At 45.4% G+C, this 26,653-nt stretch overlaps 1 protein-coding gene across 12 annotated transcripts in view; it reads right to left on the reverse strand.

Moving 5' to 3' along the window:
* Positions 1–25,082, reverse strand: part of NR4A3 (nuclear receptor subfamily 4 group A member 3) — a 44,247-nt gene extending 19,165 nt beyond the window's left edge. The window contains exons 1-8 of one of the 12 annotated variants that reach the window (XM_065530991.2): positions 24,560–25,082; positions 21,559–21,731; positions 21,146–21,319; positions 20,178–20,249; positions 18,003–18,955; positions 13,857–13,986; positions 13,222–13,394; positions 1,480–1,679 (exon numbers count right to left, since the gene is read on the reverse strand). In XM_065530991.2, coding sequence (XP_065387063.1) covers positions 1,480–1,679; positions 13,222–13,394; positions 13,857–13,986; positions 18,003–18,955; positions 20,178–20,208 — 1,487 coding nt within the window. In that variant the 5' untranslated portion in view covers positions 20,209–20,249; positions 21,146–21,319; positions 21,559–21,731; positions 24,560–25,082. Of the gene's footprint in view, positions 1–1,479; positions 1,680–13,221; positions 13,395–13,856; positions 13,987–18,002; positions 18,956–20,177; positions 20,250–21,141; positions 21,320–21,545; positions 21,732–23,287 lie in introns of all 12 variants that reach the window. The other 11 variants (XM_065530990.2, XM_045372554.2, XM_074016971.1 and 8 more) reach the window with 11 other exon arrangements.
* Positions 25,083–26,653: the final 1,571 nt, after the last annotated feature.

Genomic DNA, 26,653 nt, shown 5'->3' on the forward strand with positions numbered 1-26,653 from the left:
GATTTGAAAGCCCATGCATGGTGCCCAGTACACAGGACGGTTCGACAAGTATTGGGTATAACAAGTAATGGGCTGAATTATATGTGGTTCTTCCTTTAATTTTAGATTTCCTTTAACTTTCAAATCTCTTGCCACATATTTATCTATCTTGACCTGTTGTATTCACAAGTCAAATAATCTCGTGTTGCTTCTTGGATGAACAGCTTCATTCATTCCTTCACTCAGCCAAGTGTCTACTGAGCATGAAGCACATGTTATTCCTGGAGCCAGACACTGGGAGAAAACATGGTGAATAGGACATGCATGGCACCTGCCTGCATGGAGTTTACAGTCTACTTAATCCTTTGTTGCATGTCTAATAGATGACAGCCACCTTGCTGGCTCAGCTCTGGTGTACACTAGATTGGCTACAAATTAAGCTATTACTGGCACTCTAGTTGTAACTCCACCCCATCTCTCCTACTGATCCCGTCACAGAAGGCATACACAGGACAGAATGATTCAGTCTCAGAATATAAAACATGGACCCTGATGACATCAGAATCTGATGGCATCAGAATCATTAAAGCATGAGTTAAAAATGCAGACTTCTGGACTTCTCCCACAGTCTACCAAACCAAAATAGATGGCAATGAGGCCTGGCAATTTGCACCGTAAAAATTAAACAGGAGTTTCTGGTAATGATATGAAATTGGGGAGGGGATGGCAGGAAAGAGAAAGAGGGGAAAGATGGATTTTTCTGATATTTGGTATAAAGTCGGTATCTCCTAAAAATATATAACTGAAAGGAAGCAAGGAAAATGGAGTTAAACAGGCTATTTGTGAATAAAAACAATAATAAAATAAAGTTTAAAAAATTTACACGTGGAACTTACTAGAGGAGCTTCCAAGGTTCTATGTTTTTGAAAAATCACTTTTCCTTTTTGTGTTTGGTGTCACTGACTATGATAGGATGGACTAAATCTTTCTATCTAAGAGTGTTCTCTTGGAATAAAACTGGGGGTTGAGAACGTGTGGGAACTCTTTAGGGCCCCATCAGGTGTGCTAGAATAGTAACTTGTTAAACAGAAACCCACGAGGTAAATACAATGTTCCAAAGCAAACACTTGCTCCCAGGAAATAGCTTACGCACCATGAGGATCTTTCCAGAATCACAGAGTGTTGGAGCTGCGAGGGACCTCAAGAGATCATCAAATCCAACCTCTTCCTTTTAAAAAGGAGGGATTTGAACTTCCGGTCAGGCAAGTGACCTGCTCAGGGTGTGACAGCAAGTTCACATTAGAACTGGGACTAGAACCCAGGGGTTCTGGCAGCAAGCCTAGTGCTCCCTCCATGACTTGTTGCTCAGTTTTTTTAGTGCCTGATCATATTTCACATTTGCTTCTTGAGAAAACGTTTCACCAATGATTCAGTTACAAACACAGAAGGTTTCAGGCTTCTTCTAAGGAAGTAGACTGAAGATAAAATAGTAGTAATTACCTGATGGAAAGTCTGAGGACAAACAGCTCCAAAAAGGCTGATTCAATAAGTAATGTCTGATCTTCTTTGGGGAGATCAGTAAATCCCGGAATCTTTTCTGCCCAGCTTCTGGATACATCAATGGAGGCTGTCAGGAGGTTGTAGAATTGTTGCACATGCTCAGCATCTGTGCCTGCAGCAGCCTGGTCAGTGGGACAGTACTAGAATGCAAACCAGAGAGAGCAGCATTATCTTGCTTCAGTGGGGATAATAGTATCATTTGCAAACAGGCCCTTCCAAGACCATCAATGCCTAAATTCTTACTTTTAGGTGTCACAGTTTATAAAACCCCTTCACATTCATAGTCTCATGTGATTTTCACAATGGCCCTCTGATACAAATACAGCAAATTTTATTGTTATCACTTAATAGACAAGGAAATTTGCTTAAGTCGAATTAGCAAAGTGGTTTTCACCCTTGACTGTGCAGTGCAATCACCTGGGGAGCTTGAAGGAAACAACTCTTGTCTGGGTCCTGCGCCTAGAGATTCTCATTTAATTGGTCTGGGGTGGAGCCTAGGGGTCAAGAATTTTTAAAGCTCCCCAGGTGACTCCAAAGTGGAGTAGCTCAGTTGAGAACTACTGCCCCAGCCGGGCGCGGTGGCTCAAGCCTGTAATCCCAGCACTTTGGGAGGCCGAGACGGGCGGATCACGAGGTCAGGAGATCGAGACCATCCTGGCTAACCCGGTGAAACCCCGTCTCTACTAAAAAAAAATACAAAAAACTAGCCGGGCGAGGTGGCGGGCGCCTGTAGTCCCAGCTACTCGGGAGGCTGAGGCAGGAGAATGGCGTGAACCCGGGAGGCGGAGCTTGCAGTGAGCTGAGATCGGGCCACTGCACTCCAGCCTGGGCGACAGAGTGAGACTCCGTCTCAAAAAACAAACAAACAAAAACAAACAAACAAACAAAAAAAAACTACTGCCCCAGGAGTTTGTGTCCAAGTAGATCTCCAGGGTCTGCTCATTTCACTATGGCACAGCTGTCTCCCCATGAGATACTAAGTTAACCCAGTGGTTCTCAAAGTGTGGTCTCCAGACTGGCAGCATCAGCAACACACAGGAATGTGTTAGAAATGACAATTTCGGCCTGGTGCGGTGGCTCATGCCTGTAATTCTACCACTTTGGGAGGCTGGGGGGTGGGGGTGGGGTGAATCACCTGAGGTCAGGAGTTCGAGACCAGCCTGGCCAACATGGTGAAACCCCATCTCCACTAAAAATATGAAAATTAGCTGGGTGTAGTGGCATGTCCCTGTAATCCCAGCTACTCAGGAGGCTGAGGCACGAGAATTGCTTGAACCTGGAAGGTGGAGGTTGCAGTGAGCCAAGATCATGCCATTGCACTCCAGCATGGGTGACAGGGCGAGACTCTGTCTCAAAACAAACAAACAAACAAAAAAGTGACAATCTCAGGCCCTACCACAGACCTACTGAATTAGAAACTCTGGGGGTAGACACAGCAAACATTAAAAAAATTTTTTTTTGTAGAAATGGTGGCGTGGGTTGGGGATGAGTATCACTGTGTTGCTCAGGTTGGTCTTGATTTCCTAGACTCAAGCAATTCTTCTGTCTCAGCCTCCCGAAGTACTGGGATTACAGGCATGAGGCACCATACCTGGCCCACCAAACTGTCTAATCAAGATCTCCAGGTGATTCTCATATCCAATGAAGTTTGGGAATTGCAGAAACAATCAACAAGACAAAGAATGATTTTTGCTTGCTGTTGATGGATTTCTGTGAGATAAAACCAACCAGGAAGTGGTGGAAGGAAAGGTCTCTTTGGCAGAACCCAGGCAGCTGTGTGCCATTAGACTCAGGCCTGTGGCTATTTAAGTTAATACAAATTAAATGAAATTAAAAATTCAGTTCCTCAGTCATGTTAGCCATACTTCAAGTGTTCAGTGGCCAAATTTGGGATAGAACATTTCCATCACTGAGGGGAGGTCTATTGGACAGCATGGATCTAGAGAGTCCAAAGAGCAGAAAGATATAAGTAGGAATAAAGTCTTCACCCAGCTTTCAGAAATTCTGGTAGAACCAGAGTTTTTCTTGAATCACGGGAGGAAAGACTTTTCTGCTGCAGAGAGGAAGACTGATACAGCAAGATACTAATCAAGGGACAGCCAACAACACAGAGATTTAAGAGATACACAGAAACACGTAAATAGGCACATCATTTCCTACACAGTAACATGGCTGTGCATCATTGTGCATTCCTTTTCTGAACTGATCCTCATGGGGTAAGGATTTTAATCTTTATTTTACAGATGAGAAAACTGAGGCTCAGAGAAGCTAAGAGATTTTCTCAAGTTACACAACCAACAGTGGTACAGCCAGGACTTATGCTGACCCTGTGATTTCAAGTTTTACCCCTCCTAGCTGTTAAGTATGTCTGATGTTACTAGATGGTGGGATCGTTTATGAAACCTTTTTTTTTTTTTTTTTCCCCGAGATGGTATCTTGCTTTGTTGCCCAGGCTGGAGTACAGTGGTGTGATCTTGGCTCACTGAAACCTCTACCTCCTGGGTTCAAGCGATTCAGTGCCTCAGCCTCCCAAGTAGCTGGGACTATAGGCATGTGCTAACATGCCTGGCTAATTTTTGTATTTTTAGTAGAGACAGGGCTTCACCATGTTGGCCAAGCTGGTCTCAAACGCCTGACCTCAAGTGATCCACCTGCCTTGGCCTCCTGACATGTTGGGATTACAGGCATGAGCCACTGCATCTGGCCTATGAAATCTTTAAAAAGCATTTTGCTTTATTCTCACTGGAGCTCTCCAGGTACATATTCATTGGTCCTATGTTTCTGTCAACAGTACAGTGACTGGCACATAATTATACCTCAATAAATAATTGCTGAATGTTTTTCCAATGAAAGAATAGTCAGAAGAGTGCTTAGGTTTGCTGTAATACCCTAACCTGGTTGGAGAAGAAACAGCTAATAAGCAACTAGGTGCTTACTGTGGAGCTACCTAGGTGAGAGGAAATGAGACACTTATTTAATTAGTCTTTTTTTCTTTGTGTTTTCCCAAGAAGCAGTATTAAATAACTAACTAAAAAAAAATCAGAGTCCACCTACTTTAATCTCAATTTTGTTCTGGCCCCTAATATGTGAAATAATGTAGCATCATTTAACTTTTTTGAACCTCAGTTTTCTACTCTGTAAAATGGGGATACCTTCCTCAAAAAAAAAATTTTTTTGAGACAGGGTCTTGCTCTGTTGCCCAGGCTGGAGTGCAGTGGTGTGATCGCGGCTCACTACAGCCTTGACTTCCCCAGCTCGAGCAATCCTCCCACCTCAGCCTCTTGAGTAGCTGGGACCACAGGCAGGAACCACCATGCCCATCTAACTTTTAAAAAACTTTTTGTAAAGGCAGTGTCTCACTATATTGCCTAAGCTGGTCTTGAACTCCTGGGCTTAAGCGATCCACCTGGCTGGGTTTCCCTACAATCTCTACTGGGATTACCAGGTGTACCATGCCTGGACTTCCTCAAAATTTTGTTGTGATGATTCAATGTGATAACATATGTGAAGAGCCTGATATATAGTACATGATTAACAAATGACAGTGATGATATTGATAGCAGTTATGATATCTGAAATAATCACCATCCCTCAGCTTCCATATTTATGAAATGGAATGGGTAGAAGTAGAAAGTTTTTGATTTTCAGCCCTGATGTTCTAAGATCCTATAACATCTGGTCCAGTTCAGAATCGTGGCTCCTCTGTTCCCAACAATCCTACACAGTGCCTGGGATTCCATGAAGTCCTGAATATTCTGTTGTGCTAGACCATGGGAGCAAAGTCCAGGAGAGGGAAGCATGGCGGCACGATCCTATGTCATAGACACTTCCCACTACCTCCTGGCACACAGACTCTTTTTTTTTTTTTTTTTGAGAGAGAATCTTGCTCTGTTGCCAGGCTGGAGTACAGTGGCATGATTTTGGCTCCACGCAACCTCTACCTCCTGGGTTCAAGCGATTCTCCTGCCTCAGCCTCCCAAGTAGCTGAGACTACAGGTGCGCGCCACCACGCCCAGCTAAGTTTTGTATTTTTAGTAGAGACAGGGTTTCACCATGTTGGACAGGATGGTCTCGATCTCTTGACCTTGTGATCCACCTGCCTCGGCCTCCCAAAGTGCTGGGATTACAGGCGTGAGCCACCGTGCCCAGCCGGCACACAGACTCTTAACTGGAAGAGAGTGGGGAAAAGGGAATTAACTTTTCTTTTTTATTTTCTCCTTATTTATAAATCTATTTAATAATTCCACAGGCTCTCCAAGAGCAGAATGAAATTCAGGGCAGATCCTCCCTTTCAAAAGCTGAGGGAGCTACTTGTGAAACTCCCAAATGAGTGGGAGTAAAGGAAAGTATGTTGGACCAAGCAGCATGTCATGGGGTCCTCGTCCAGGCTCTGCACTGACTTGCTGTGCAATTCTAGACAAGTCACTTAACTGCTCTGAGTCAGTTTCAGCCTCTGGAACAGGAATAAGTGGACTAGCTGATCCCTAAGATTCCGTCTGGCTCTTGCACTAAATGATTCTAAATATTGCTAAATCACACCAGGTATGATGTTATTGCCCAGAACGTGACACTGATTCAGCATTATTTTGTTTAAAAACAGTGGGTTAAATGGAGAGAAAAATACTAAAGAATGAATAGTTTCCCCTGAGAATGGATCTGACAGCTACCTCCTGCGCTGACTCCCCTGAATCCGTGGCTCACAACTCAACAATCTCTCTGCTTCCAATATTTGTTTAGAATCCACCAGAGCATGTAGCTTTCACCCAGGGTCCTCTGCAGGCTTCTGCCCCTGCTGGGCTCACACTTCATGCCTCCTGCACACAGGGAAGTGAAGTCCCTGCCCACCCTGTGTGTGTACTTTTCTCCGATGGAGCCCAGCAAGCAGGAAAGCCAGCCGGCCTGGCCTGCCAGACTCCAGCCAGATCCTCTGGGCTTCACCTGCAGTGGTTTTGATCCAAGCCTCAGAATTTTAGAGCCAAAGTGAATTCAGCCTGAGCCACCAGTAACTTAGGGCTGACTGGAGGGTCAGCATCCAATGCTGGAGGAAAAGAAAAATCTCCTCTGTTGGACATAAGGTTTAAAGGAATGGAACAAAACATTTTAGATTTTTTCTCTGCCTGGCCTACCAGTTTAGAAAAACGTCAACCAATGAATACTGGTCCTAGAGTTGGAAGGACTGGACCCCCAGCTCTGCATCTCTGCTGCCCTACATTGATTGCTCTGTCTCTGGGCTAAGTAGGTTTGGGGTTTGACAAAGAAAATCTAGAAATATTTGCTTACTGATCATGCCAATCGAACATAGGTCAAATGCAAAAAGATTTTTTGTAATGAACTTTTTCCTGTTTATACTAATTTTTTTTTCATCTTATAGGTGTTATTTTGATCTGTCAGAACTCTGGCTTTCTCACTAGTTAAAGACACGGTATTACATTTACTGACAGCCAATGCCTAAGGAAGGTTTCTCTGAAGCACCTAGAATGAGAGTCTAGAGCTGCAAACAACAGCAATGGATATTATTTAAGCTAAAATGGGTCTGCATGTTTCATATGGTAGTAATGCAGCTATACAAGCCAGACTTCAGCAATAGCCCAGGCCCCAAATGAGATATTTGTGTGGAAATTAAGTGAGACTCATGGAAAACACCACCCCTCAAAAATTAGTGATGTGAGGCTTTAACAGCAGAGTGGAATCTAATATTTACTCGATCTCAACTTTCAGCCCTGGCTAAGTATGTAGACTATGCTAAGGACACGTTTTTCTCCCCTTAAAATGCTGCTTTTCTCAACTATAGCTCTGAAAATTTTAGATATGATCATTGTATAAGTCAAACTATGTATACATATTCTTAGGTTCTTACACTTTAAAAAGTGACATTTTAAAAACTGGCAATGAAAACAATTGGCAATGAATATATTTCCCCCCAAATTTTTCTTTGCTGATCTAACTCTATGCCCCCCACTCCAAAAAGCAAAAAGCGAAAGACACCTCTCCTCCCACAATGACATCACTGCAATTGTATATTTGTTTACTCTTTTTCTCCTTTACTGGTATGTAAGGTTCATGTGGATAAGGGCTTTGCCTTACTCAGCAATGTGTCCATTGCCCTGGAACAGTGCCTACTACCTAGCAGCCATTCAATAAATATTTGTCAAATGAATTAATTGCTTTTAGGAAAATTTATATCTCTATTGCTCATCCCTTCTCAATCCCATGAAAAGCTGGAAAATTCAAGGTAAAATGGAGTTGTTATTATAAACTATATCGATGGTTCTCAAACCTTAGTGTGCCAAAGAATCATCCAATGGCACTTTTTAAAATACAGATTTTTGCCTGCCTCTCCTTCTTCCCAGTCCTAATTCAGTATGTCTGAGAGGGTGTGGCCTGGGAATCTGCATTTTAAAGCAAACACCCCAGCTCTTTCTGGTAGGAGCAGTCTGGGCACCATGTTTTAGGAAATGCAGACTTGTACTCATAGTGGAACTACAGCAGGTATTAATATTATGGTCAGAATATCAGGGAATGAGAAGGCTGGAGGAGATAATGGGAATGGATTTAGCTTAATCTCTTTACCATTTGGATCAGGTAACTGTGGCCCACAGAGGAGCGGGAACTGGCCTGAAATCATCTAGTGAATTGGTAACAATTTGAGAGGGTCTTCTGAGATGCTTCATGAAACCACTCTTTTTGCAGCTTCATTCTGTTTACCTTGTAGATCTAATGTGTCTTAAGCCACATTGTTTCATAGGCTATCTTGTGAACACATTTAAATGCCATTTGCTGGTGCCTGGTTTTATCTGAGCAGTATCTCTTGTATTTGCAAGTCTGTTACTCCATTAAGTGGCACTGATTACCAGAAAACCATCCTAGTATGCTGAAAAATACTTGAAATGATCAACTAATGAGGACACTAAGTATGTTTTCTCATTAGTAATTATGCAGGCTCTGAAGCCAAGCCCAGTATCTATACATACTTGTATGGCTAAATTAAAAGCAACTGTGGTGCAGAGAATAGCAACATTTTGAGGAGAGACAAATCAAACGTGACATATTTTGACTGCACTGATGTACAATGATCTGAGCTCACTTTTGAGGGAGAGAAGTTTGGCCCAAAGGAGAACTGAAGGTCCCAGAGCCAGGAACGCTTCACAGAACTCAGGAGCTCTTTCTGGCCTCTAAAACATTCATTTCCTCTGTGACTTGGAACAAAACCCCTCCACCTCCCATTCCCACAAATGGAGAAAACTGCTCACTTACTACCTTAAAGGAACACATGCTAGTACATGAAGATTAAAACATACTGGGCTGGCAACACATTTCCTCCTTTCTCTATTGACCTGACTCATTGCGGGAATCTAGCATCTTTAATAAATTGTAGGGCTCAAATAAACTCTCAAAGTTGGCAGCGAAAATTCTTATTTATAATGTAATAAATTATGGATACACACTAAAATACTGCTAAGGAGTGGGATCAGGCAGCTATAAATGAAGCAGAGACTTTCGTTTTTCATTTTATCCACTTGTAAATGGTTTGCCTTTAAAAAAAAAACCCTATGGAAATATATTACCATTATTGTAATTTTAAAATATTTAATAAAGTTTATATGTTCAAAAATATAATAAATTGTCATTAAATAGAAGTGACAGTATGATAAAATAGAAACACACTACTTTGAGTGATGAGATCTGGATTTTGTCTTCTACTCTGTCACCAACAATAGGCAAGCCAGTTAACCCCTTTAAGCCTTAATTTACTTTTCTGAAAATATGGGACTTGGATTAGATGATCCCAAGGTCACTCCAGTTCTATGAATTTGTATATGTAAAACTTTAAGAAGGAAGGTATTATGAAAATTGAATTTCAGTGAATGACAGTATTAAGAAAATTACTCAAACCATAAATAATACCACACAGACCTAGAGCCTTAGTGAAATTATGTAAGAATATATGTGATGGTCAGCAAAGGAAACAATTTAAAAAGTGAAATACTACAGAACGGGAGAAAATATCTGCAAGCTATCCATCCGACAAGGGATTAATAACCAGAAGATATAAGGAATTCAACTCAATAGCAGAAAAAAATAATCTATTTAAAATATAGGTAAAAAACCTAAATAGACATTTTTCAAAACAAGACATAGAAATAGCCAACAGGCATGTTTAAAAATGCTCAACATCACAAATCAACAGGAAGATGCAAATCCAAACCACAAGGACAAATCATCTCATCCCAGTTAGAATGATTATTATTAAAAAGACAAAAAATAAATGCTGGTGAGGATGTAGAGAAAGGGGAGCACTCATATACTGCTGATGAGAATGTAAATTAGTATAGCCATTATGGAAAACAGTATGGGGGTTCCCCAAAAAGCTAAAACTAAAACTACCTTAATTACTCCTTGTGTTGATGAACTCACACTTCCACAGCAGCTAGTATGGTCAATACTTGTTATTAGACAAGTGAGTGAGAAGAGGCCCCCCTCCTTCTCTCTCCAGATCTGTGTTTGGGAGAATAGTTCTTTTTGCCACAGGGCAAAAGAGTGACCCAATTTCACCAAATCTTTTCCCTTCCTGCCTACATATTTCCATTTCCCCCAGTCATTCATTACAAGTTCCCAGAAACAGTAAATCCCAGCTTAGAACTGAACTCAATCTGTGAAGTACAGTCTGACAGGACAGAGTCCATGCAACCATCATCAACTTGGGTCTGGTCCCATACTTCTACTACTGCAGCTGAAGGTAATGTGGCATCCCTCCCTTCTACCACACACGTTCTTTGTTGGTTCATTTTGAGTGTGTATGGAATAAACTCCCCAGATCTTCTTAACATGAACCACTGACAAGCCAAGGCTCTCCCATTTGTTTAAATTCTAAATGCCGAGCTTCACATTTATTTTTGTTAACTTTCTTTGTCATGGTTTCAGCCCTTCCTGTTCCAACCTGTCGAGATCACTCTGAATGTTGATACTGACATCCATCATATTAGCGATCCCTCCCAGCTTTCTGTCATTTGCAAATGTGATCAGCATGCTCCTATGCTTTCATCCAAGTTTTTGATGAAAACTCACTGTATTTTTAAAAAGTCTTTTAATTTAGTTGATTTGGGTCCAATTTTTGATAATTGTGTAATGCTATCTAAAAGCAGGGGAATCCAAGTTATGAGGTTCAACCTGATTCCAAAATAATGCAATTAAAATAAATATGCTTTGCAAAATTGAGCCAGGCCCCAAAGGTAGTACCAATGTGACCTAGACTCTGGCATGGTCAATCTGCTATTTTGGACAAAGCTAACAATTAAATTGGATAAATGTTTGTTGATGAGGATGATGACTCTAGACTAACAGACTGAATGGTGCAGAGGCAAGCAAACATACTAGATTGATTTTTCAGTGTGGAGACAGTTCCCAGCTGGGACAACTCAAAGTGCTGGGAAAGGTTTGCCATTGAATGACTAATTATGCCATGTAGACTCATAATTGGATAATTGGGGGCCAAAAAATCACTTTTGAGGCCTAAATTATCTGAAGTGACCATCTATTGTGCTTTCAAATGCCCTGGAACAATGTCAGATTGCGTGCTATAGCCTTAGCCTAGGCAGTGCTAAGAAGCTTCACTAATTCAGATGAACTGCATATGGAGAGGCCAGGGTGCTTCTGGGAGGAGAACTCTTCATTTCTGCATAGTTTTCTAGCACCTACTCTCACTGGAAGTAGAGAGGCAGTGAAGGCTGGTATTTAGGAGCACAGATTTTAGGTTCAATACACTTGGCTCCTAATATACTTGGCTCCTAATTCTGTCTCTGCTGCATATTAGTTCAGTGACCTTGGGCAAGTCAGCGCTTTAGATTCTCCCAGTTTAAATTTCCTTATCTGTGAAATAGAGATCATAATACTTACCTCAAGAGTGTTCTGCCTGACACCTAATGTGTAGTGTTCGTGCTCATTAGGACATTCAACAAATGGCAGAGTAAGAAAGTTTAGCCAAGGAAATAACATACAGGGCACTGCGCTAAAGCTTTGACAAGTATAATTGTAATTAATCTTCACAAACAACCCCAGGAAGTAGATATTGCTATTACCCCACAACACAGAAGAGAAAACTGAGCAATCAAAAGGTGTAATCAGTTGCTCAAGGTCACTTAGCTAGTAAATGACAGTGTTGGGATTTTCATCTAGGCCCGTGTGATTCCAAAGAAGCCTAAACTGTTAACTTAGTTTTATTATTCTGCTTTATTCTCTTACACTATTATTTGAGACTTGATTGTAGTCAAGAGCCACTACTTATAATCAGAATAAGAGTCCTCAGCCTTTGATGCTAAGGATCTACCATGCTTCTCATATGATGTTTTGTGATTAGGTGCAGAGAGGAGGCTTCGCAGCCTATAATGAGGGTGGGGAAGAGGGAAAGAGGATCACAGCAGGTACACTAATCATTTCTATCAACACGGCAACCTAAGAGAAGGGCACATAGCAGGGACACACACTGTTTGCCAGCCATTCAGCCAGAAGCTTGAAACACTGATTAGACCTGGGGAGGGCAGTTTGGTAGTAGCTACCAAGACAGATCAACCGACTGGGGGCCTCTGGACTGGTATTTCTTTATCTGAGTGCAAGCTGTATTTCTAAGGTGTTGTTTTTTGTTTTGTTTTGTTTTTTCTTCAAGTAGGAGGGATAATGATGCCTACAGTTCATGGTGGTTTAAAGGATTAAATGAGATAATGTACCACAATGTCTAGCATATAGAAACTGCTCGATAATTGTGATATTTTTTTCCTTCCCTTCCCTAGTCATTGAGACCCTGTTTTGCTAGAAGTTTGCTTTTCTAAGTCCTTTAAAGAAATTGCCTTACAGAGCTGTTTATTCATTTGCTCAGAAAACCCTTTCTCATGGTTCTTCTCTGTGGTATCCAAATTTTGAGGAATTTGCAGGGTTCAGACTGATGGGATTTTACTATATCCCATAGGAAATAAAAATGTTGATATGTTTTGGTTGACTTAACTATAACAACACCAATCATTTATGGTCTTAAAAACGTTTTCACAACCATCATTCTTGTGCGACTGGTGTTCAGAACACCCCTCCGAGGTTAAATATTGTAATCATCTCCACCGTAGGCAGGAGAGAGCCAAAAGCAGGAACCAGGTGACACAGGCAGGAAGCAGCAGAGGTGGCTTTCCGTCCGAGTCCTCCTGACATCTGATGTCACAGCCAGAGCTCGCTCCTCTCCACCAATGGTCTAATCCCTCTGAATAAGCACCAGGTCAATCAATGCTGATGCAATTGGATAAACTGCTTAAGAATAACTTGAGGCTCACCCAGATGGTTTGAACACAATATGAAAAAAAACAGTAGTCACTTTGTCTAGATCATGAGAGAAATCTACAAATTGTAGTTCGCCTGTGCAGATTTTCATTGGCACAACCACCAGGAATCCTGCAACAATGTGTATGACAGGTGCAGCACTGTCAGGGTCATTTGTTAAGGCATTTAGAGATTCAATAAGGCAAAAATTATTTGGTGCAATGGATGCATTGAATTGCTAAATGAAGCGAGAAATATAGAAAAAGTATGGAAAGTGTCTAACATGATGCCAGACACAAAATCATTCAATCAACTCTTATTACTAGTAGCCATAAATAAGAGACCCTGATCATTCATTTGAAAGAAGGAAATCATAAAACTTACTCTGGAATAATCAAGATCTCTGGGTGTTGAGTCTGTTAAAGCTCGGACAAGGGCATTCATCATGCAGACTGGAGGAGAAGGTGGAGAGGGCTGAGAAGGTTCCTGTTGTAATGGGCTCTTTGGTTTGGAAGGCAGACGACCTCTCCTCCCTTTCAGACTATCTGTACGGACAACTGATGCCAAAAGAGACAAAGAAAACAATCTTCAAAGATTATGGACTGAATAACCATAAATCACAAAAAGGAATAAAAACACATTACAGTTGAGCAATCATTAATGAGACCAACCGTTTAAAAGTGGTAATAAGTTTGGAATAATATTCACACAATGATTTCATGAGAGTTGAAACAAGCAGCATAAAAGCCACCCATATTTACATTTGGTAATGAATTAGCCCTAAAAGTCTCCTTCTTAAATAGAGCAAAGATGTATGTATACAAGTCCTCTATTAATTTTGAGAAATTAGAATAAATAGTCCTAAGTTATTTTAAAATGTAGATATATATGATAAAAATAAAATGTTGAAAGGAAAAAGGAACTAGTAAAATTCACCATCCCAATGTAAATATTAACTTTTTTCAGTGATTTCTGAGAATACGTATAAGCAAACTGCGTAAAAAGCATTATATCCATACCTTCTTTTACCATTCCAACACTGAGACACTTCTGAAATCGACAGTACTGACATCGGTTTCGACGTCTCTTGTCTACTGGGCAGTTTTTATTTGCCAGGCAAACATATTTTGCATTTTTCTGTACTGTTCTCTGAGAAAATATAATACAAGATAGTCAACTGATAGTTTCTGGAAAGAGGTAGGACCTGACAAGATGTATTTTAATTACAACGTGAAAAGCGACAGTGCAATTCGTATAATTCGATAAATTTAATTTCCTAACACGCTAGCCTGCAGGAAAAACAATTTTATTAGTGTTAGCCGCTGACAATGAAAATCATCTCAGATTGTTCTAAAGCAAGTCTCAGGAGACACCCAACTCTGAATGATAAAATCATATCTGAAATTACCAGGTCAACATATCATACCTTGGAGAATTAGATTATCTCCACTTTTAATATCCCTTTGGGAACAATTTTCTACTTGTTCCACTCCCCTGATTATTGCTGACCTTATTAAAATAAAATCAAAATTATCTGGGATATACTTTGTTTGCTATCACTATTGTAAGTCAAATATCACAGTAACTGGCTTTGTTACCCAACAGAGATGAAATCATAAAAAGCAAAATCAGGATTTTTCTAATTAAAACATATAGGAAATAATGTGTTAATGCAAAATAATTCACTTAATCAACCTGTATAGCTTATTTTATCTTTAAAGACCATATATGATAAACAGTCCATTCCTGATTTTTCAAAGCAAAATCTTAAAAGCAGTTATTACAAAGCATTATTATATCCAAGGAAGAAAACAAAAAACCTCAAGGGACAAAAGAAAAAGAGACAAAGAAAGAGATATGAGAGCCATATATTTTCAGTGAAAATTCCTATTAATAGGTCATTTCATAAATGTCTATTGACATAGACTCAATAACCATATTGTAAAAAACATAATAAAACTTAAGCTTGGATAGAAAAATGATGTTGGATTTTTCAGAATCCATATAATTTAGAAATGACACATGGAGAAATAAACATATTTCATCCTCCAAATTTAAACAAATGCTTGCTTTTTAAATTGAAAACATATGTGCAAATGAATGTATTTTTACCACTTAGGGTGAAACTATTCAGAAATTACCTGGATCTATACAACTCCAAATAGAGCAGAAAGTTGAAATTTATTTTGGAAGCCTGGGCTGCATTAAAAAAAAAAAAGAAAATAAATCCAGGTAACTTGGGCTTCGTGATCTATTTTGTGTTCAAATATCTAGATTCGTTTTCAACCTTTACTTTCAGTCATTCTCAACCCCCATGTTTCAGTTTTACCCTGTTACCTTTTAATTTCATTTTAGGGGATAGTTTCTAGATTGCTTATATAAAAATATAACAAAGCCAACCTATCTCAAGTCTAAGACATGTCTCCCCCGCCATAGTAGGTGACTTTAGTTTAAAATGCAAAATTCTGAAACACAGGCATACTTCTGAGGTTCCAGCATTTAAATTCTTAGCAGTCTGTAAGGGTAGGATACGTGTATTTCCTGAATAAAGCTTTCATTGAACATGCAGTAATTTCTAACACTCTATTTCTTGCCATCATCCTCAAGGCTGTATGCCAATTTGAGTGCTGATGGCATTTTGCTTCAGGTATACATTTTCCCAATAACCTGAAGCCTTTCGTACATTTGTGTGTGTGCACAGTTTAAGGACAGGGAGAGATCGTTATGGTTCAATCACCGAATTCCTATCATTAACTGCACTTCATGTCACATTTTTAAAGAACTCAATTTAATGGTAGAAAGCCACTGGGTAAAACCTGCTCCGGTTCCCTTAATTAACAGATCTGTGGGGTGGTTCTCCCCCATCTTGCCCCCACCCTTTCAAGTATAGATTTGTTTTCAAGGGATTGCTGCAGAAAAGGGAAGCTGTTGGGGAACACTTAATTGACATTTCTAGACTCAGAATGTATTACCACTCTGGTATTTTGGTCAACTCTCAATTATTTAGGGATAATTATATTTGTAGATTATTCATAATTCTTGTTTTTTTCTTTTCCCCCTTCTGCTGCCAGTTTCACTGTCCTTCATCATTTTCCACTGAAATCCTGTAAAAATCAAATCTGCTAAAGGAATGCAGTTACTTGAAAGTAGCTCTGATAAAGCTTGAGTAATTAAGACAAAAAATGGCTAAACTCCATGGCTAAAAAATAAAATAAAATAACCAAGATTCTGCATTTAAAACATCATAATCCCGAATATCTGTATGGCACTTAACATATTGCAGTTTTTCCACAAACATTTTCTTGTTTATCTGCAGAACTCAAGTAGTGATATGATTAGTATCTGAAGATCAAAAATAACTGTTGCTTGTTGCTATGTATATCCCTCCACAAATGTGTATTTTTACAAATACTTTATAGCTTTTGTTTAATAATGAACTATTTGTATAGCCCTTTATTTTTTTTTTTTTTTTTTTTTTTTTTTTTTTTTTTTGAGACGGAGTCTCGCTCTGTCGCCCAGGCTGGAGTGCAGTGGCGCGATCTCGGCTCACTGCAAGCTCCGCCTCCCGGGTTCACGCCATTCTCCTGCCTCAGCCTCCCGAGTAGCTGGGACTACAGGCGCCCACAACCGCGCCCGGCTAATTTTTTGTATTTTTAGTAGAGACGGGGTTTCACCGTGGTCTCGATCTCCTGACCTTGTGATCTGCCCGCCTCGGCCTCCCAAAGTGCTGGGATTACAGGCGTGAGCCACCGCGCCCGGCGCCCTTTAAAGATTATAAAGCGCTTTCATATATATTTCATCTCATTGAATACACAGCCCTTCTTTGAGTTTTATTCACTGATACGGAAACAGGCCTAGAATGAAGGGTCATGCCCAACATGATACAACTGGAAGGTGGAAGATTAAGGTCTTCTATTTGAATCTTCTCTCTCCAATTCTGGTGTGCTCACAGATATATCCTATTGGCCTCCCAAATCCAAGTTACCCAATCAGCATCCCGCTTCCTCTTTCTCTCTACCCTGTCCAGCACTAGAGGATAGGGAATAATTTGTGTGGGTTTGTAAATGACTGAAATAATGGCCAGTGGGGTGGGGAGTGAGAAGGATGGCACAGAAGTAAGTGTCTGATAAAGTCTGGGAGTCAATAGCAAAAGGTAGCACAGCAAAAGAGCAAGGTCTTTTCCCTAAGTGGCAGAAACAACACTGAACTCAGGAGTCAGGGGAAATCAGCTGGAAACATCTCATGGGCAGCTAAATCACTGCTTACAGCCTGCATAAGGCTTCACCGCTCCAGGCCTCAGCTTCCTTGTGGGTAAAATATGGGGCGGGCTGATGGCCCTCCCACTGGAAAATTTCTCCGTTAGGCCTATGAGGGAATGAACTATGTCTACACCTGGCACCGTATATGGTACAGAGATAGGGAAAGGTTCCTAGAGGACACAAGACCCCAAGTTCTATCTTCTATGGAAAGAGCTGCCTCTTTCCACAGAAGAAGACAGTTGTCCCGTCTCCCAGAGCTGCAGAACTGTGAAAAGGGAGTGGACTTTGGGGTTACACAAACATGGGTTGGTACCCTGCCTCCATCTCCCTTCTCTGAAGGTGTGTCCTGAGGCAGCTGATTAACTTCTTCAAACCTCAACATCCTCATCTACAAAACAAGGATAATTAATATCTACCTTTAAAACACTGTTACTAAAAATAGCTAGTGAGTGGCCAGAATTCAATCTTGGATGTGTCTGACTCTAGAGCCCCAGCTCTTACTGTAAGGATTAAATGAGACACAAATGTCCAGGGCTTGGTATGCACACCCTATCCCCTCAGACACCCTGGATGGACAGACAAAGCAATGAGGTTTTTGCATTTTCGAAGTCACAGGTCCTTTTAAGACTCTGCTGAAAGCTCTCCAGAAAAATGTTCATAGGGCAGTGTCCGGCCAGGAGGTTCACGGACCCCTCGGAGTCCGTCTCGGGTGGCCTGCTATACCTGGACCTCAGTAGAAAGTCCCTGAGAAAATGGATGTGAAGGTGCTAGGAAGGGCTGCAATAAAGCACGATGCACCGATTACAGCTCTCAAACAGGGAAGAACAAGGATGCTCCTACACCCACTTAGAAGCTCCCTTCAGTGAGGGGTCTGGGTGCGGAGGGGAGGGGACGCCGAGCGCTCACCTTGAAGAAGCCCTTGCAGCCCTCGCAGGTGCGCACGCCGTAGTGCTGGCAGGCGGCATTGTCCCCGCACACTGCACACGTGCCCTCGCCGGACGACGAGCTCCTGTTGGGCGGCGACGGCAGGCTGGGACTCTCGCCCAGCAGGCTGGACGCGGTAGGAGAGGGCGTGAGGCCGAGAGGCGGGAAGGCCAGCGGGGCCGCCCTCTTGGCCAGCGGCAGCCCGTACGGGTGGCCCTCCAGCGCGGCGACCTGGCTGCCCGCGGCAGCTGCGGCTCCCAGAGGCAGGCTGAGCGCGGCAGCGGCCGTCGGGTCGTAGCCGAGGTGGTGGCCGCCGGCCGGGCTGGGCGCGGGGGGGTGCGGCGGCGAGGGCTTGAAGTGGAAGAGCGGGAAGCGCGCGCCGGCCACCGTAGGCACCGCCTTCATCGGCGGGTCCAGCAGCGAGCCCGGCGCAATGCAGCCGGGCGCCGAGGGCAGCGCGTCGTCCCATAGCGCCCCCGCCTGCGGGGGGAAGGCCGGCGTGGTGGGGGTGGACGGTGGGGACTGTTTGAAGTACATGGAGGTGCTGGGGAGCACCTCGTCCTCTGGGCTGGAGGCGGGAGGAATGGATGGCTGTTGATGCTGCTGCTGGTGATGGTGGTGGTGGTGGTGGTGGTGGTGGTGATGGTGGTGGTAGCTGGGCGCCCGCCCCTCCTCCACTTTGATCAAGGGCCGCTGCATTTGGTACACGCAGGAGGGCTTGAGTTCGTAGTTGCTCGAGTAGCCCTCGACGAAGGTACTGATGCTGGGCAGGGACGTGGTGGCTGTAGCCGTGATCTCAGTGCTGCCGAGGTCCATGGTCAGCTTGGTGTAGTCAGGGTTCATGATCTCCGTGGCGTATTCCGAGCTGTATGTCTGCGCAGCATAACTGGAACCTGGAGGCGAAGGGCTATATTGGGCTTGGACGCAGGGCATATCTGCAGGGACCGAGAAAAGGGTCTCTCAGAAGCAAGTTAACACTTGTTTTCTAGCCAACAGGCAGCACTGAGTTCACTGTTCTCTAATCTGGGAAATAGAGAGGAAGTGTCATCCTGTCCTCCTCCTGGTAGCACAGACACAAAGCCCCACACTTATTTACTTCATCCCTAGTAAGGAAGCTGAATTCTTGACAAAGGGGTGCCAAAACCTGACCTGTGGACCTCTGTGCCTATCTTCCCTCCCTTGCCCTGTCCTCCACCAGATTTGGGAAACTTGAAGTCTTTCCTCATAAGCTCACAGATGTTTTTAAAAAGAGGTGTTGAGTCCTGTAAACTAATTGGAGTGGCCTCCTCAGCTATAACCTAGGAGGACAAAGAGAAAGCCAGCGGTTTATTTGGGGGGAAAGAGGCCATTGGTCCCCCAAGGCACACACATTGATTTGTAAACCTGAGTTAGTCAAAAAAAAGCTACCCTGTGAGAGATTTAGTGGCCAAGGGAGAGAGTTGACATTCTAACATTTTATGAGTGCCAATTGAGGCTGCCCACACACGTTGTGGTTGCTTTCTCCCACCCCCTCCCCACTCCTCCAATAGGGCTAGCAGCCTGCACAAACTGGACCCCTGTTGATAACTTCAGTCAGCTAGGTGGGGACATAGGCCCAGGAAATGGACTCGGGGGAGTTTATACCATCTGCAAAGAAAAAGATCAGCAGCTGCAACAAAACACCCACCCATATATATATATATATATACACACACACATATATATCCCAATTCTAACTAATAAAACAAATCAGTGGCTGTTTTGTGATAACAGTTTATAACTATTATAATAGGCAAGTTAGTATTGGTATTTCCTTATGACACTAGAATTAGTACCCCGATAAAGAAAAAAGCAGTTTCTGAATAGACTTGATTTCTCTGCCAGTTTGACTATGTTGCCCCCAAAGTGGCTGGTATCCAGGGTGCTTACTATTGTTCAGAGAGGCTGAACTGAGTGAGAAGGCTCTGAGAATTATTAGATGTTGTGGATGATTTATCTAATTATTTTCCTTTCTTTATGGCTAAATATAAATGGTAAAAAAACGGTGGTTTCTGGTGGTTGGTTTTTCTGAGCCAAAGGAAAACCAGGTGCTTAACGCCTCTTTGGAGTCTATAGTGTAAAAGGTGTGACTAATAGAGAAGTGAATACTTCACATTTCCTTTGACATCTTTCTCTTACCCACATTTCCAAATCTGATTGAGTCATGCATGTATGGGATGAAATCTTGACTTGAAAAAAGGTGATGAGGGCCTGTTGGAAGAAGCAGTGATGAGGAGAGGCCAGTTCAAGCTTTTCTTTAACAAGCAGGGCCTTAAAAATACACTCACTAGTTTGAAGTCCAGTAACTTATCTTGCTGTCCAGTTGCTGGGATGAAATGAAAGGCTAATCATTTAGAAGAAAGAACACTGCCTGATCTTTCATCTATTCTCCTTCTCCCTTCAGCACCTCTAGGATTTCTCCCTTAGTCTTTTCTGTCATTCTTTCCGGCCAGTCCCTTCCTATTGCTCTTATTTGTGTCTTTCTGAGGTTTCTCTCTAGAAGATGAGCTTGCTGGGATTGTATTCTATTTATTTGCATTATCTATTGTGCCCACACAGGCTTGGCACCTAGTATTCCTTTAACAAATTTGTAAAGAGGTGGTACAAACCAAACGTGCAATCTGTTCTTTCGCCAAACTCAAATTTACTCTTTGGTTTTCAGCTCAAATGCTTTTCTCCTTCCCTCCCAGCTTCAATCATCCAAACTTCTGCACCCAAATGATTTGAGTTGTATATAAATGAAAATGCTCAGTATTGCTCTAAGTGATTCCATAACTCTTACATGTGTACACTGACTACAAAAGAAGAGCAAAAATGAAATAAAAATGTGTAATATACCCTAATCTATTGGTGTATTTGTATTTCTCTTAGGAAAATTAATTTTGAGCAATGCAAGCTTAATTTAATTTGGCTGCTCCACTCAGTAGCAACAGGGTGTGGTATACAGAGGAGCTTCCCATGAGGAAGCCACCTGTGTTGTGAAATTCGCGGCCAGCCGTCACTGTCCTGGCACTGGGCAGATCGACCACGCTGCCCGCCGAGTGTGTGGTTCCCCCACCCACTTCCCTCGGCCAGGGAGGAGAAAAGGGTCGTGCCTTCGTACCTACCTGGAGGGTATCTTGCGCGCTGAATGGTGGGGCTGGGGGTCTCTCCAGCGGAGGCTGAGAGTGTAGGAGCAGCGGACGTCCGGTGAGGCGAAGTGCCGGCAGTGCTCCCCGGCACCGCTGAGGGTCCAGGCTCAGGGCCCGGGCTTGCCGGGCTGCGCTCTTCCACAGTGGGCTCTACAGGCACGGGGAGAGAGGACATAGGTCACAGTGAGACCAGGATGGGTCACTACGACCCGGGCTGGGCGCATTGGGGACTGGGGGAATTGGTTGGCGACCTCTAGAAATGCTACATTAATTACAAAGAATTATCATAAAATTAAGGGTGATTAATGGTACAGGAGTCCCCCTGGGCAAAAAGCATCACGCAGCCTTGGGGAAGCCGAGGAAAGGTTGTACGAACCCACTGCGCCTACCACTGTTTTGTGGCACTGGAACCGAGGCTAAAAAACGCGCAGCCTGTTATCGCCCAGAAATTGATCTCTCTGCCCCCACAATTGATTCCGAGCTTGCGAAGTCAGGAAAACCGAAGAAAGCAGAACACTTGAAGAACGAGCTCCGCCGGAATACGGGGGTCAGTGAGTGTTCACTAGCGGAAAAAAGCCATTTTCCAACTCCGCCCGCCCCCATCCCTCAAATACAAATTTTACACGTTGCATAGGAAATGCACAAGGTCCGGAACGAATGCATGAATGCCCCAAGGAATTAAGAAAGTCTGCGCTTTTCATTCTAAATGCTAATGGAGCTTCGCTTCTATTAGCCGCGAGTTTCAAGGGCCAGGGGTCAAGCAAACAAAAGGGCACAGCAAAGGAAGCCTGGCGCTGGAAGCAAGGGGACGAAGCGGACGGCGTTCGCGGCCGATGGGGCGGGCGAAGGCAGGTCCCCTGTACCCAGAGGGCGGTGTCTTCGAGGGTGGGCCGCTTAGAGACTCCCGGCCACCCAGCGGCCTAGAGGGGGCACATTCCTGAGGGCGCCCACCGCGGCTCCGGGACCAGCGTCTCAGCGCACAGCCTCAGCGAAACTTTGTAGCTGAAAGCGCAGCTCAGCAGGCCTCAGGGAAGGAACTGGGTGCCCCAAACTCCGGCCTATAGCGCCCCCTTTGCCCGGGGTGGGCACAGCTCGAAGAGTGGGAACATGCATCGAAAAACCCCCAAATCAAACCAAGCCAAAAACCTCTGAGGTGCGCGGGGCCACGAGGGTCGTCTGCTGGCGCCCCTGAGCCCGGGGCTTGCCTGCAGGAAGAGAGAAAGGGACTCGGAGCCCCCAGGCCCAGGTAACCCTCAACGGTCAGGAAATGGGGGATTCCCTTGCCACCCCCAGCCCCAGCCAGAGCTGCTCCGACGGAAACCTTTCGCTCGCTGTAGAGCAGGTAGAAGCGGATCTTCCCATGGCTGTAGCGCGTGCTTCCCGTCTCCCCGCATCTTCAATGGGGGTCTCCAGCAATCCCCCACCCGCCCCTTCAGTGGGTGCCCGCAATCCCGTCCCGCATTCCCCGAGGGCCTTTCAAGCGGAGTCGTTCTCTGAGGGGAGGCCTCTGAACTCGGGTGGGCGGGGACCGCCTCTCCCCAACGAAGGAGTTCCCCTCGAGCGCCCAGCGTTCGCGGGAGGGACCCACACTACCTTTCCTCCAGCCCAGCCCAGCGCCCCGCCGCTCTCTCCGCCCCACAAACGACCGGTTACCTAGGCAAAGCCTCAGCGCCTGGAAACACGTTCTGCCGCTCCGGTTTGCGGCCGCCGGGGCCAGGAGCACAGAGCCTTGGGGTTGTAAATTAGTAAGAAATAACTACCTCTGTCAAAGCCCCTTTCTTTCTCGTGGGCAGACGAAAGGAACACCCCCGTGTTCCCCTCCCCGTGGTGAAGTGTGTGGAGGAAACCGTGAAACGCACCATTGTGACCGGGGCTCCTCTGCGGAGTTTCCAACCCTGGGGAGCGGGGGCGGAGGTTGGGCGGGGGCAAGAGCAGCGAAGGAGAGACTGACAGAAAGGGAAAGACTGAGATTCTCAGAAAGACCGAGGGAGACGAGACAAACCGCGGGGAAGAATTTCTGTGAGCGCACGGTCCCAGGGAACGGGGTGGGTGGGTGCCGGGCGTGGGGGCGGAGCGGGCGTGGAGGTTGCTGTGGCCTAAAGAGCCTTTGATACTAACTCTGCGAGCATCTTGTTCAGCGAAAATAACTCGAATAAAGTAACTTCATTCATTGTGCCCATTAGCCACGTTGGGCAGCTTTTTCTTTCCCCAGCTCGGTTCTATAAAATATTTCCCCGTCGTGGGAAAAGGAGATCCGGCATTGGACTCGTGATGGAATGACTGACGGCTCCCTGTACTTCTCTCCCGGCACTGCAAGGCCCTGGGATCACAGCCCGACATTTCTGATTACTAACTCCTCGCAGCTCTTCGCTCTGGAGAATCCGGACGCATAAATAAATAAAAGACAATCTCCAAGAACGTTTTTGGAAATCAAGGGACAAATGCGTTCTTCCTCGCCTCTGCCCCGAGGCTTCCAACAGTTTGGATAGGTGCCTTTGGAAGTGAGTCTCCGCAGACCGCGCTCGCATGACCGCTTTCGTCTCACCACCGAGAACTTTCCTTTCTACTAATAGTAAAACACTCGGAGCAACTTCTCCAAAAGCGCGAGTTCTGTCAGTGAAAAAGTAAAGCATGCCTTTCCCACACCGAACCAAGGTCCGGAGGAGAGGGACACCGTCCCCACACGTGTCAGCGCGCGGGAGTCGCCAATTACACCCGATTTACCTCCTAAGGGAAAAGTGTAAACCGGCATGTCAGCGACGCCAGGCAGACGTGCCTAGTGGAACCCCAGGCTCATTTCAATACAATAAGCCACATTCCTACAATTACGCCCTCTTTCCTGAGGTCCTCCGAGTGCCTCTGCAAACTCTGACCACGGCTGCCTAGGCCTTTCCCTCCCAAGCTTCCTTCCAGAGAACCAGCTCGGTGCCACCATTAGGAACATTTTCTTGGACCCACCAGAGCTCCTATTTTCAATCCTACTTAAAAGGCAGGAAAATTACTGCCGTTCATCACCGGAGCTGCAACTCCCTGCCGCTGCCGCCGCCGCCGCCGAGAGCATCATTACCATGACAACTAGAGCCGAAATACCCTGAATTACATCGCTGGAGCCGCTATAGCACAAATCCCGGTCCTCCTCTTTGTTAGAGGCTTTTCGCCTCTTCGAGTGGGGGAGGAATCCCACGAGCTCCAGAGATCCCCGCGGGCCCACTACAGGGGAAAAGTTTCAGATCAGAACCTATGGGCCGCTGGGCTAGCAAAGCCGGAGCCGGGCGGCAAGGTCGGGGAGGAAACCCCACACTCAAAGTTGTCAATTTCAGGAGCGACGCTTCCCAGCAAGCCAACTTTTTTAGCAAGTCCCCTTATTAACTGGGCGAATCTCATACGTACTTGAGTGCTGTGGCGGTTCCGTCTTTAGAGCGAGTTTCTAGAGAGCTGTCCCGAAATCTGCACTGGTGGGGAGTCACAGCTGCTGTCCCGGAAGGGCTGCGGTGTACAAGCCCAGCGGCTCCCGGAGGCGGTGAGCGGCTGGTAGGGGATGCTGCGATCCCGACTCATGGGAGAGCACAGCCGAGAGGTTCCGCGGGCGTCCTGGCTCGGGCTGTGACCAGGGGGGAGGATGCCGCCGCTGTTCCCACCTCCACGGCCACTGCCGGCACCGTCAGCGTTGCAAAGTGAGCCCGGGAGGGGCGTCCGGCTGCGGCGCCGCGCTGCACCAGCAAGGGCTCAGGTCAAGAGGGGTGTGAGCGCGCGGGAGAGCGAAGTGTGTGTGCGGAGCGTGTGTGCGCGCTTGTGTCTGTGTGTGCGAGTGAGGGAGCGGGTGTGAGCGCGTCTGTGTATGGGGAGCGGAGGAGGAGCAGGAGCTGGAGGGGTGGGGGGCGGGAGGCAGGAGACTCCGCTCTCCCGGCTGCGCGTTCGCTCGCTCTCTCGGCACGTCATTTATGCCACAGGAGCCCTAGCGGCCTCTCCATAGAGTGCCTGGAATGCGAGACGTCAATGTGACGCCATGGGACGCTACGTCACCCTCCTCCTCCCTCCCCTGGCCCAGCCGGTTCCGCGTGTGCGAGGGAGGGTGTGTGTGTTCGTGTGCGCGCGCGCGCGTTTCTCGGCCAGTCGCACGGCCGCACAATGGAAACTCCGCCGCACGGCCGACCGGGGGCTTCTCGGACCCGCGGTGCCAGCCCTTTTGCAGCGGAACCGCTCGCCAGGGCGTGCGTCTGCGGGAGGGTGCAGCGGCCTGCCCATGGGTCAGGCGGGACCGCCCAGCTGTCAGGCTCGGGTGGAGTAGAGTTGGAGGAGTGCTGCTGGCGCGCCTCCGAGGCTGCCCCGAGGCACGGAGCCAGGGCGAGGGGGGTAAGGGAGAGGACAGCTCTTCCGAAAGGGAAGGCTCCGCCAGCCAGCTTCTGACCAGCTTCAGTGACCTGGCAGCCGGTGCAGAAGGCGTCTGGCACCAGCCCGAAGACGCCCTGAGGTGCAGCTGCACTTTCCTCATGCAAAGGCTCTAAAGCTGTTTACGTCTCTCCGGTCCTCTGCGCCCAGGCTAATCCTCCCTCCCCGCATCATTTACTGGGTGCGTGTTTCACACAGGGATACAGATAGTTCCGGGGATAAGGTTTGATTTCTTTACACGTACGGCGTGGGTTTCTTAACTGGACACGTTATAACCCAGCGAAGTGCACATCCATCATCCACACGCGCGCTGCAGCAGAAACTACTCAATGTGTATAAAACAAACACACACGTGTTGAACAGCTGAGCGGGTCTGACTACTGCAAATCATTCCTCCTCCCCAGCACCGGGTCAGAAATGGAACTCTCAACTAGCACTTTCACTTTTTGATGGTTGTAGCTGCCCTCCGCCCACATCTCCCAAATTAAACATTTCGAAATCAATCAACAGGATTTATTAGTCAGTCCCTCGCTAGGGGATTTGCTTTGGTCTCCTGGGACACATTTGTCATGAAATGGTGTGCCGATAGCCTGGGTGACTGTATGAGGGAAAGCAATTTCTTCCTGGAAATGATATATTTAAGTGTAAATTTCTTGATGAAAACAAAATTTATCAGAGTTAAAGATCCCTAGTCCCAAAGGTTGCTGCTGAGTGAACGCAACCTCTTTCAGAAATGAATTTTTGGAGAGGAGAAAATATTTCAGTGAAACAATGCAGATAGAGTGGTCCCCATGTGGTCCTCTTGAATCACAAATACCATTTTATATATTTGACCTGTCCCAATTTGTGTGTGTGTGGCGGGGGCGGTGGCGGGGGGGGGGGGTGCGCCGAGGGGAGATAAAGGATTCCTTCGTAGACAGCGCACGTTTCAGAATCGAAGGTTCGAGCTAGGACAAGAAACTTGAAGACAAACTACATATAGGTAAATATGGCATGTATATCTTTCTCCGCCTCCACTTCCAATTCATACCGGGTGGTGCGGAGTGGATCGTGGGAGGATGCCCCGAAAGTTGACCCAGCCGAGAGCAACCGAGT

This window comes from Macaca fascicularis, chromosome 15 (assembly GCF_037993035.2).
Source record: "Macaca fascicularis isolate 582-1 chromosome 15, T2T-MFA8v1.1".
NCBI lineage: Eukaryota > Metazoa > Chordata > Mammalia > Primates > Cercopithecidae > Macaca > Macaca fascicularis.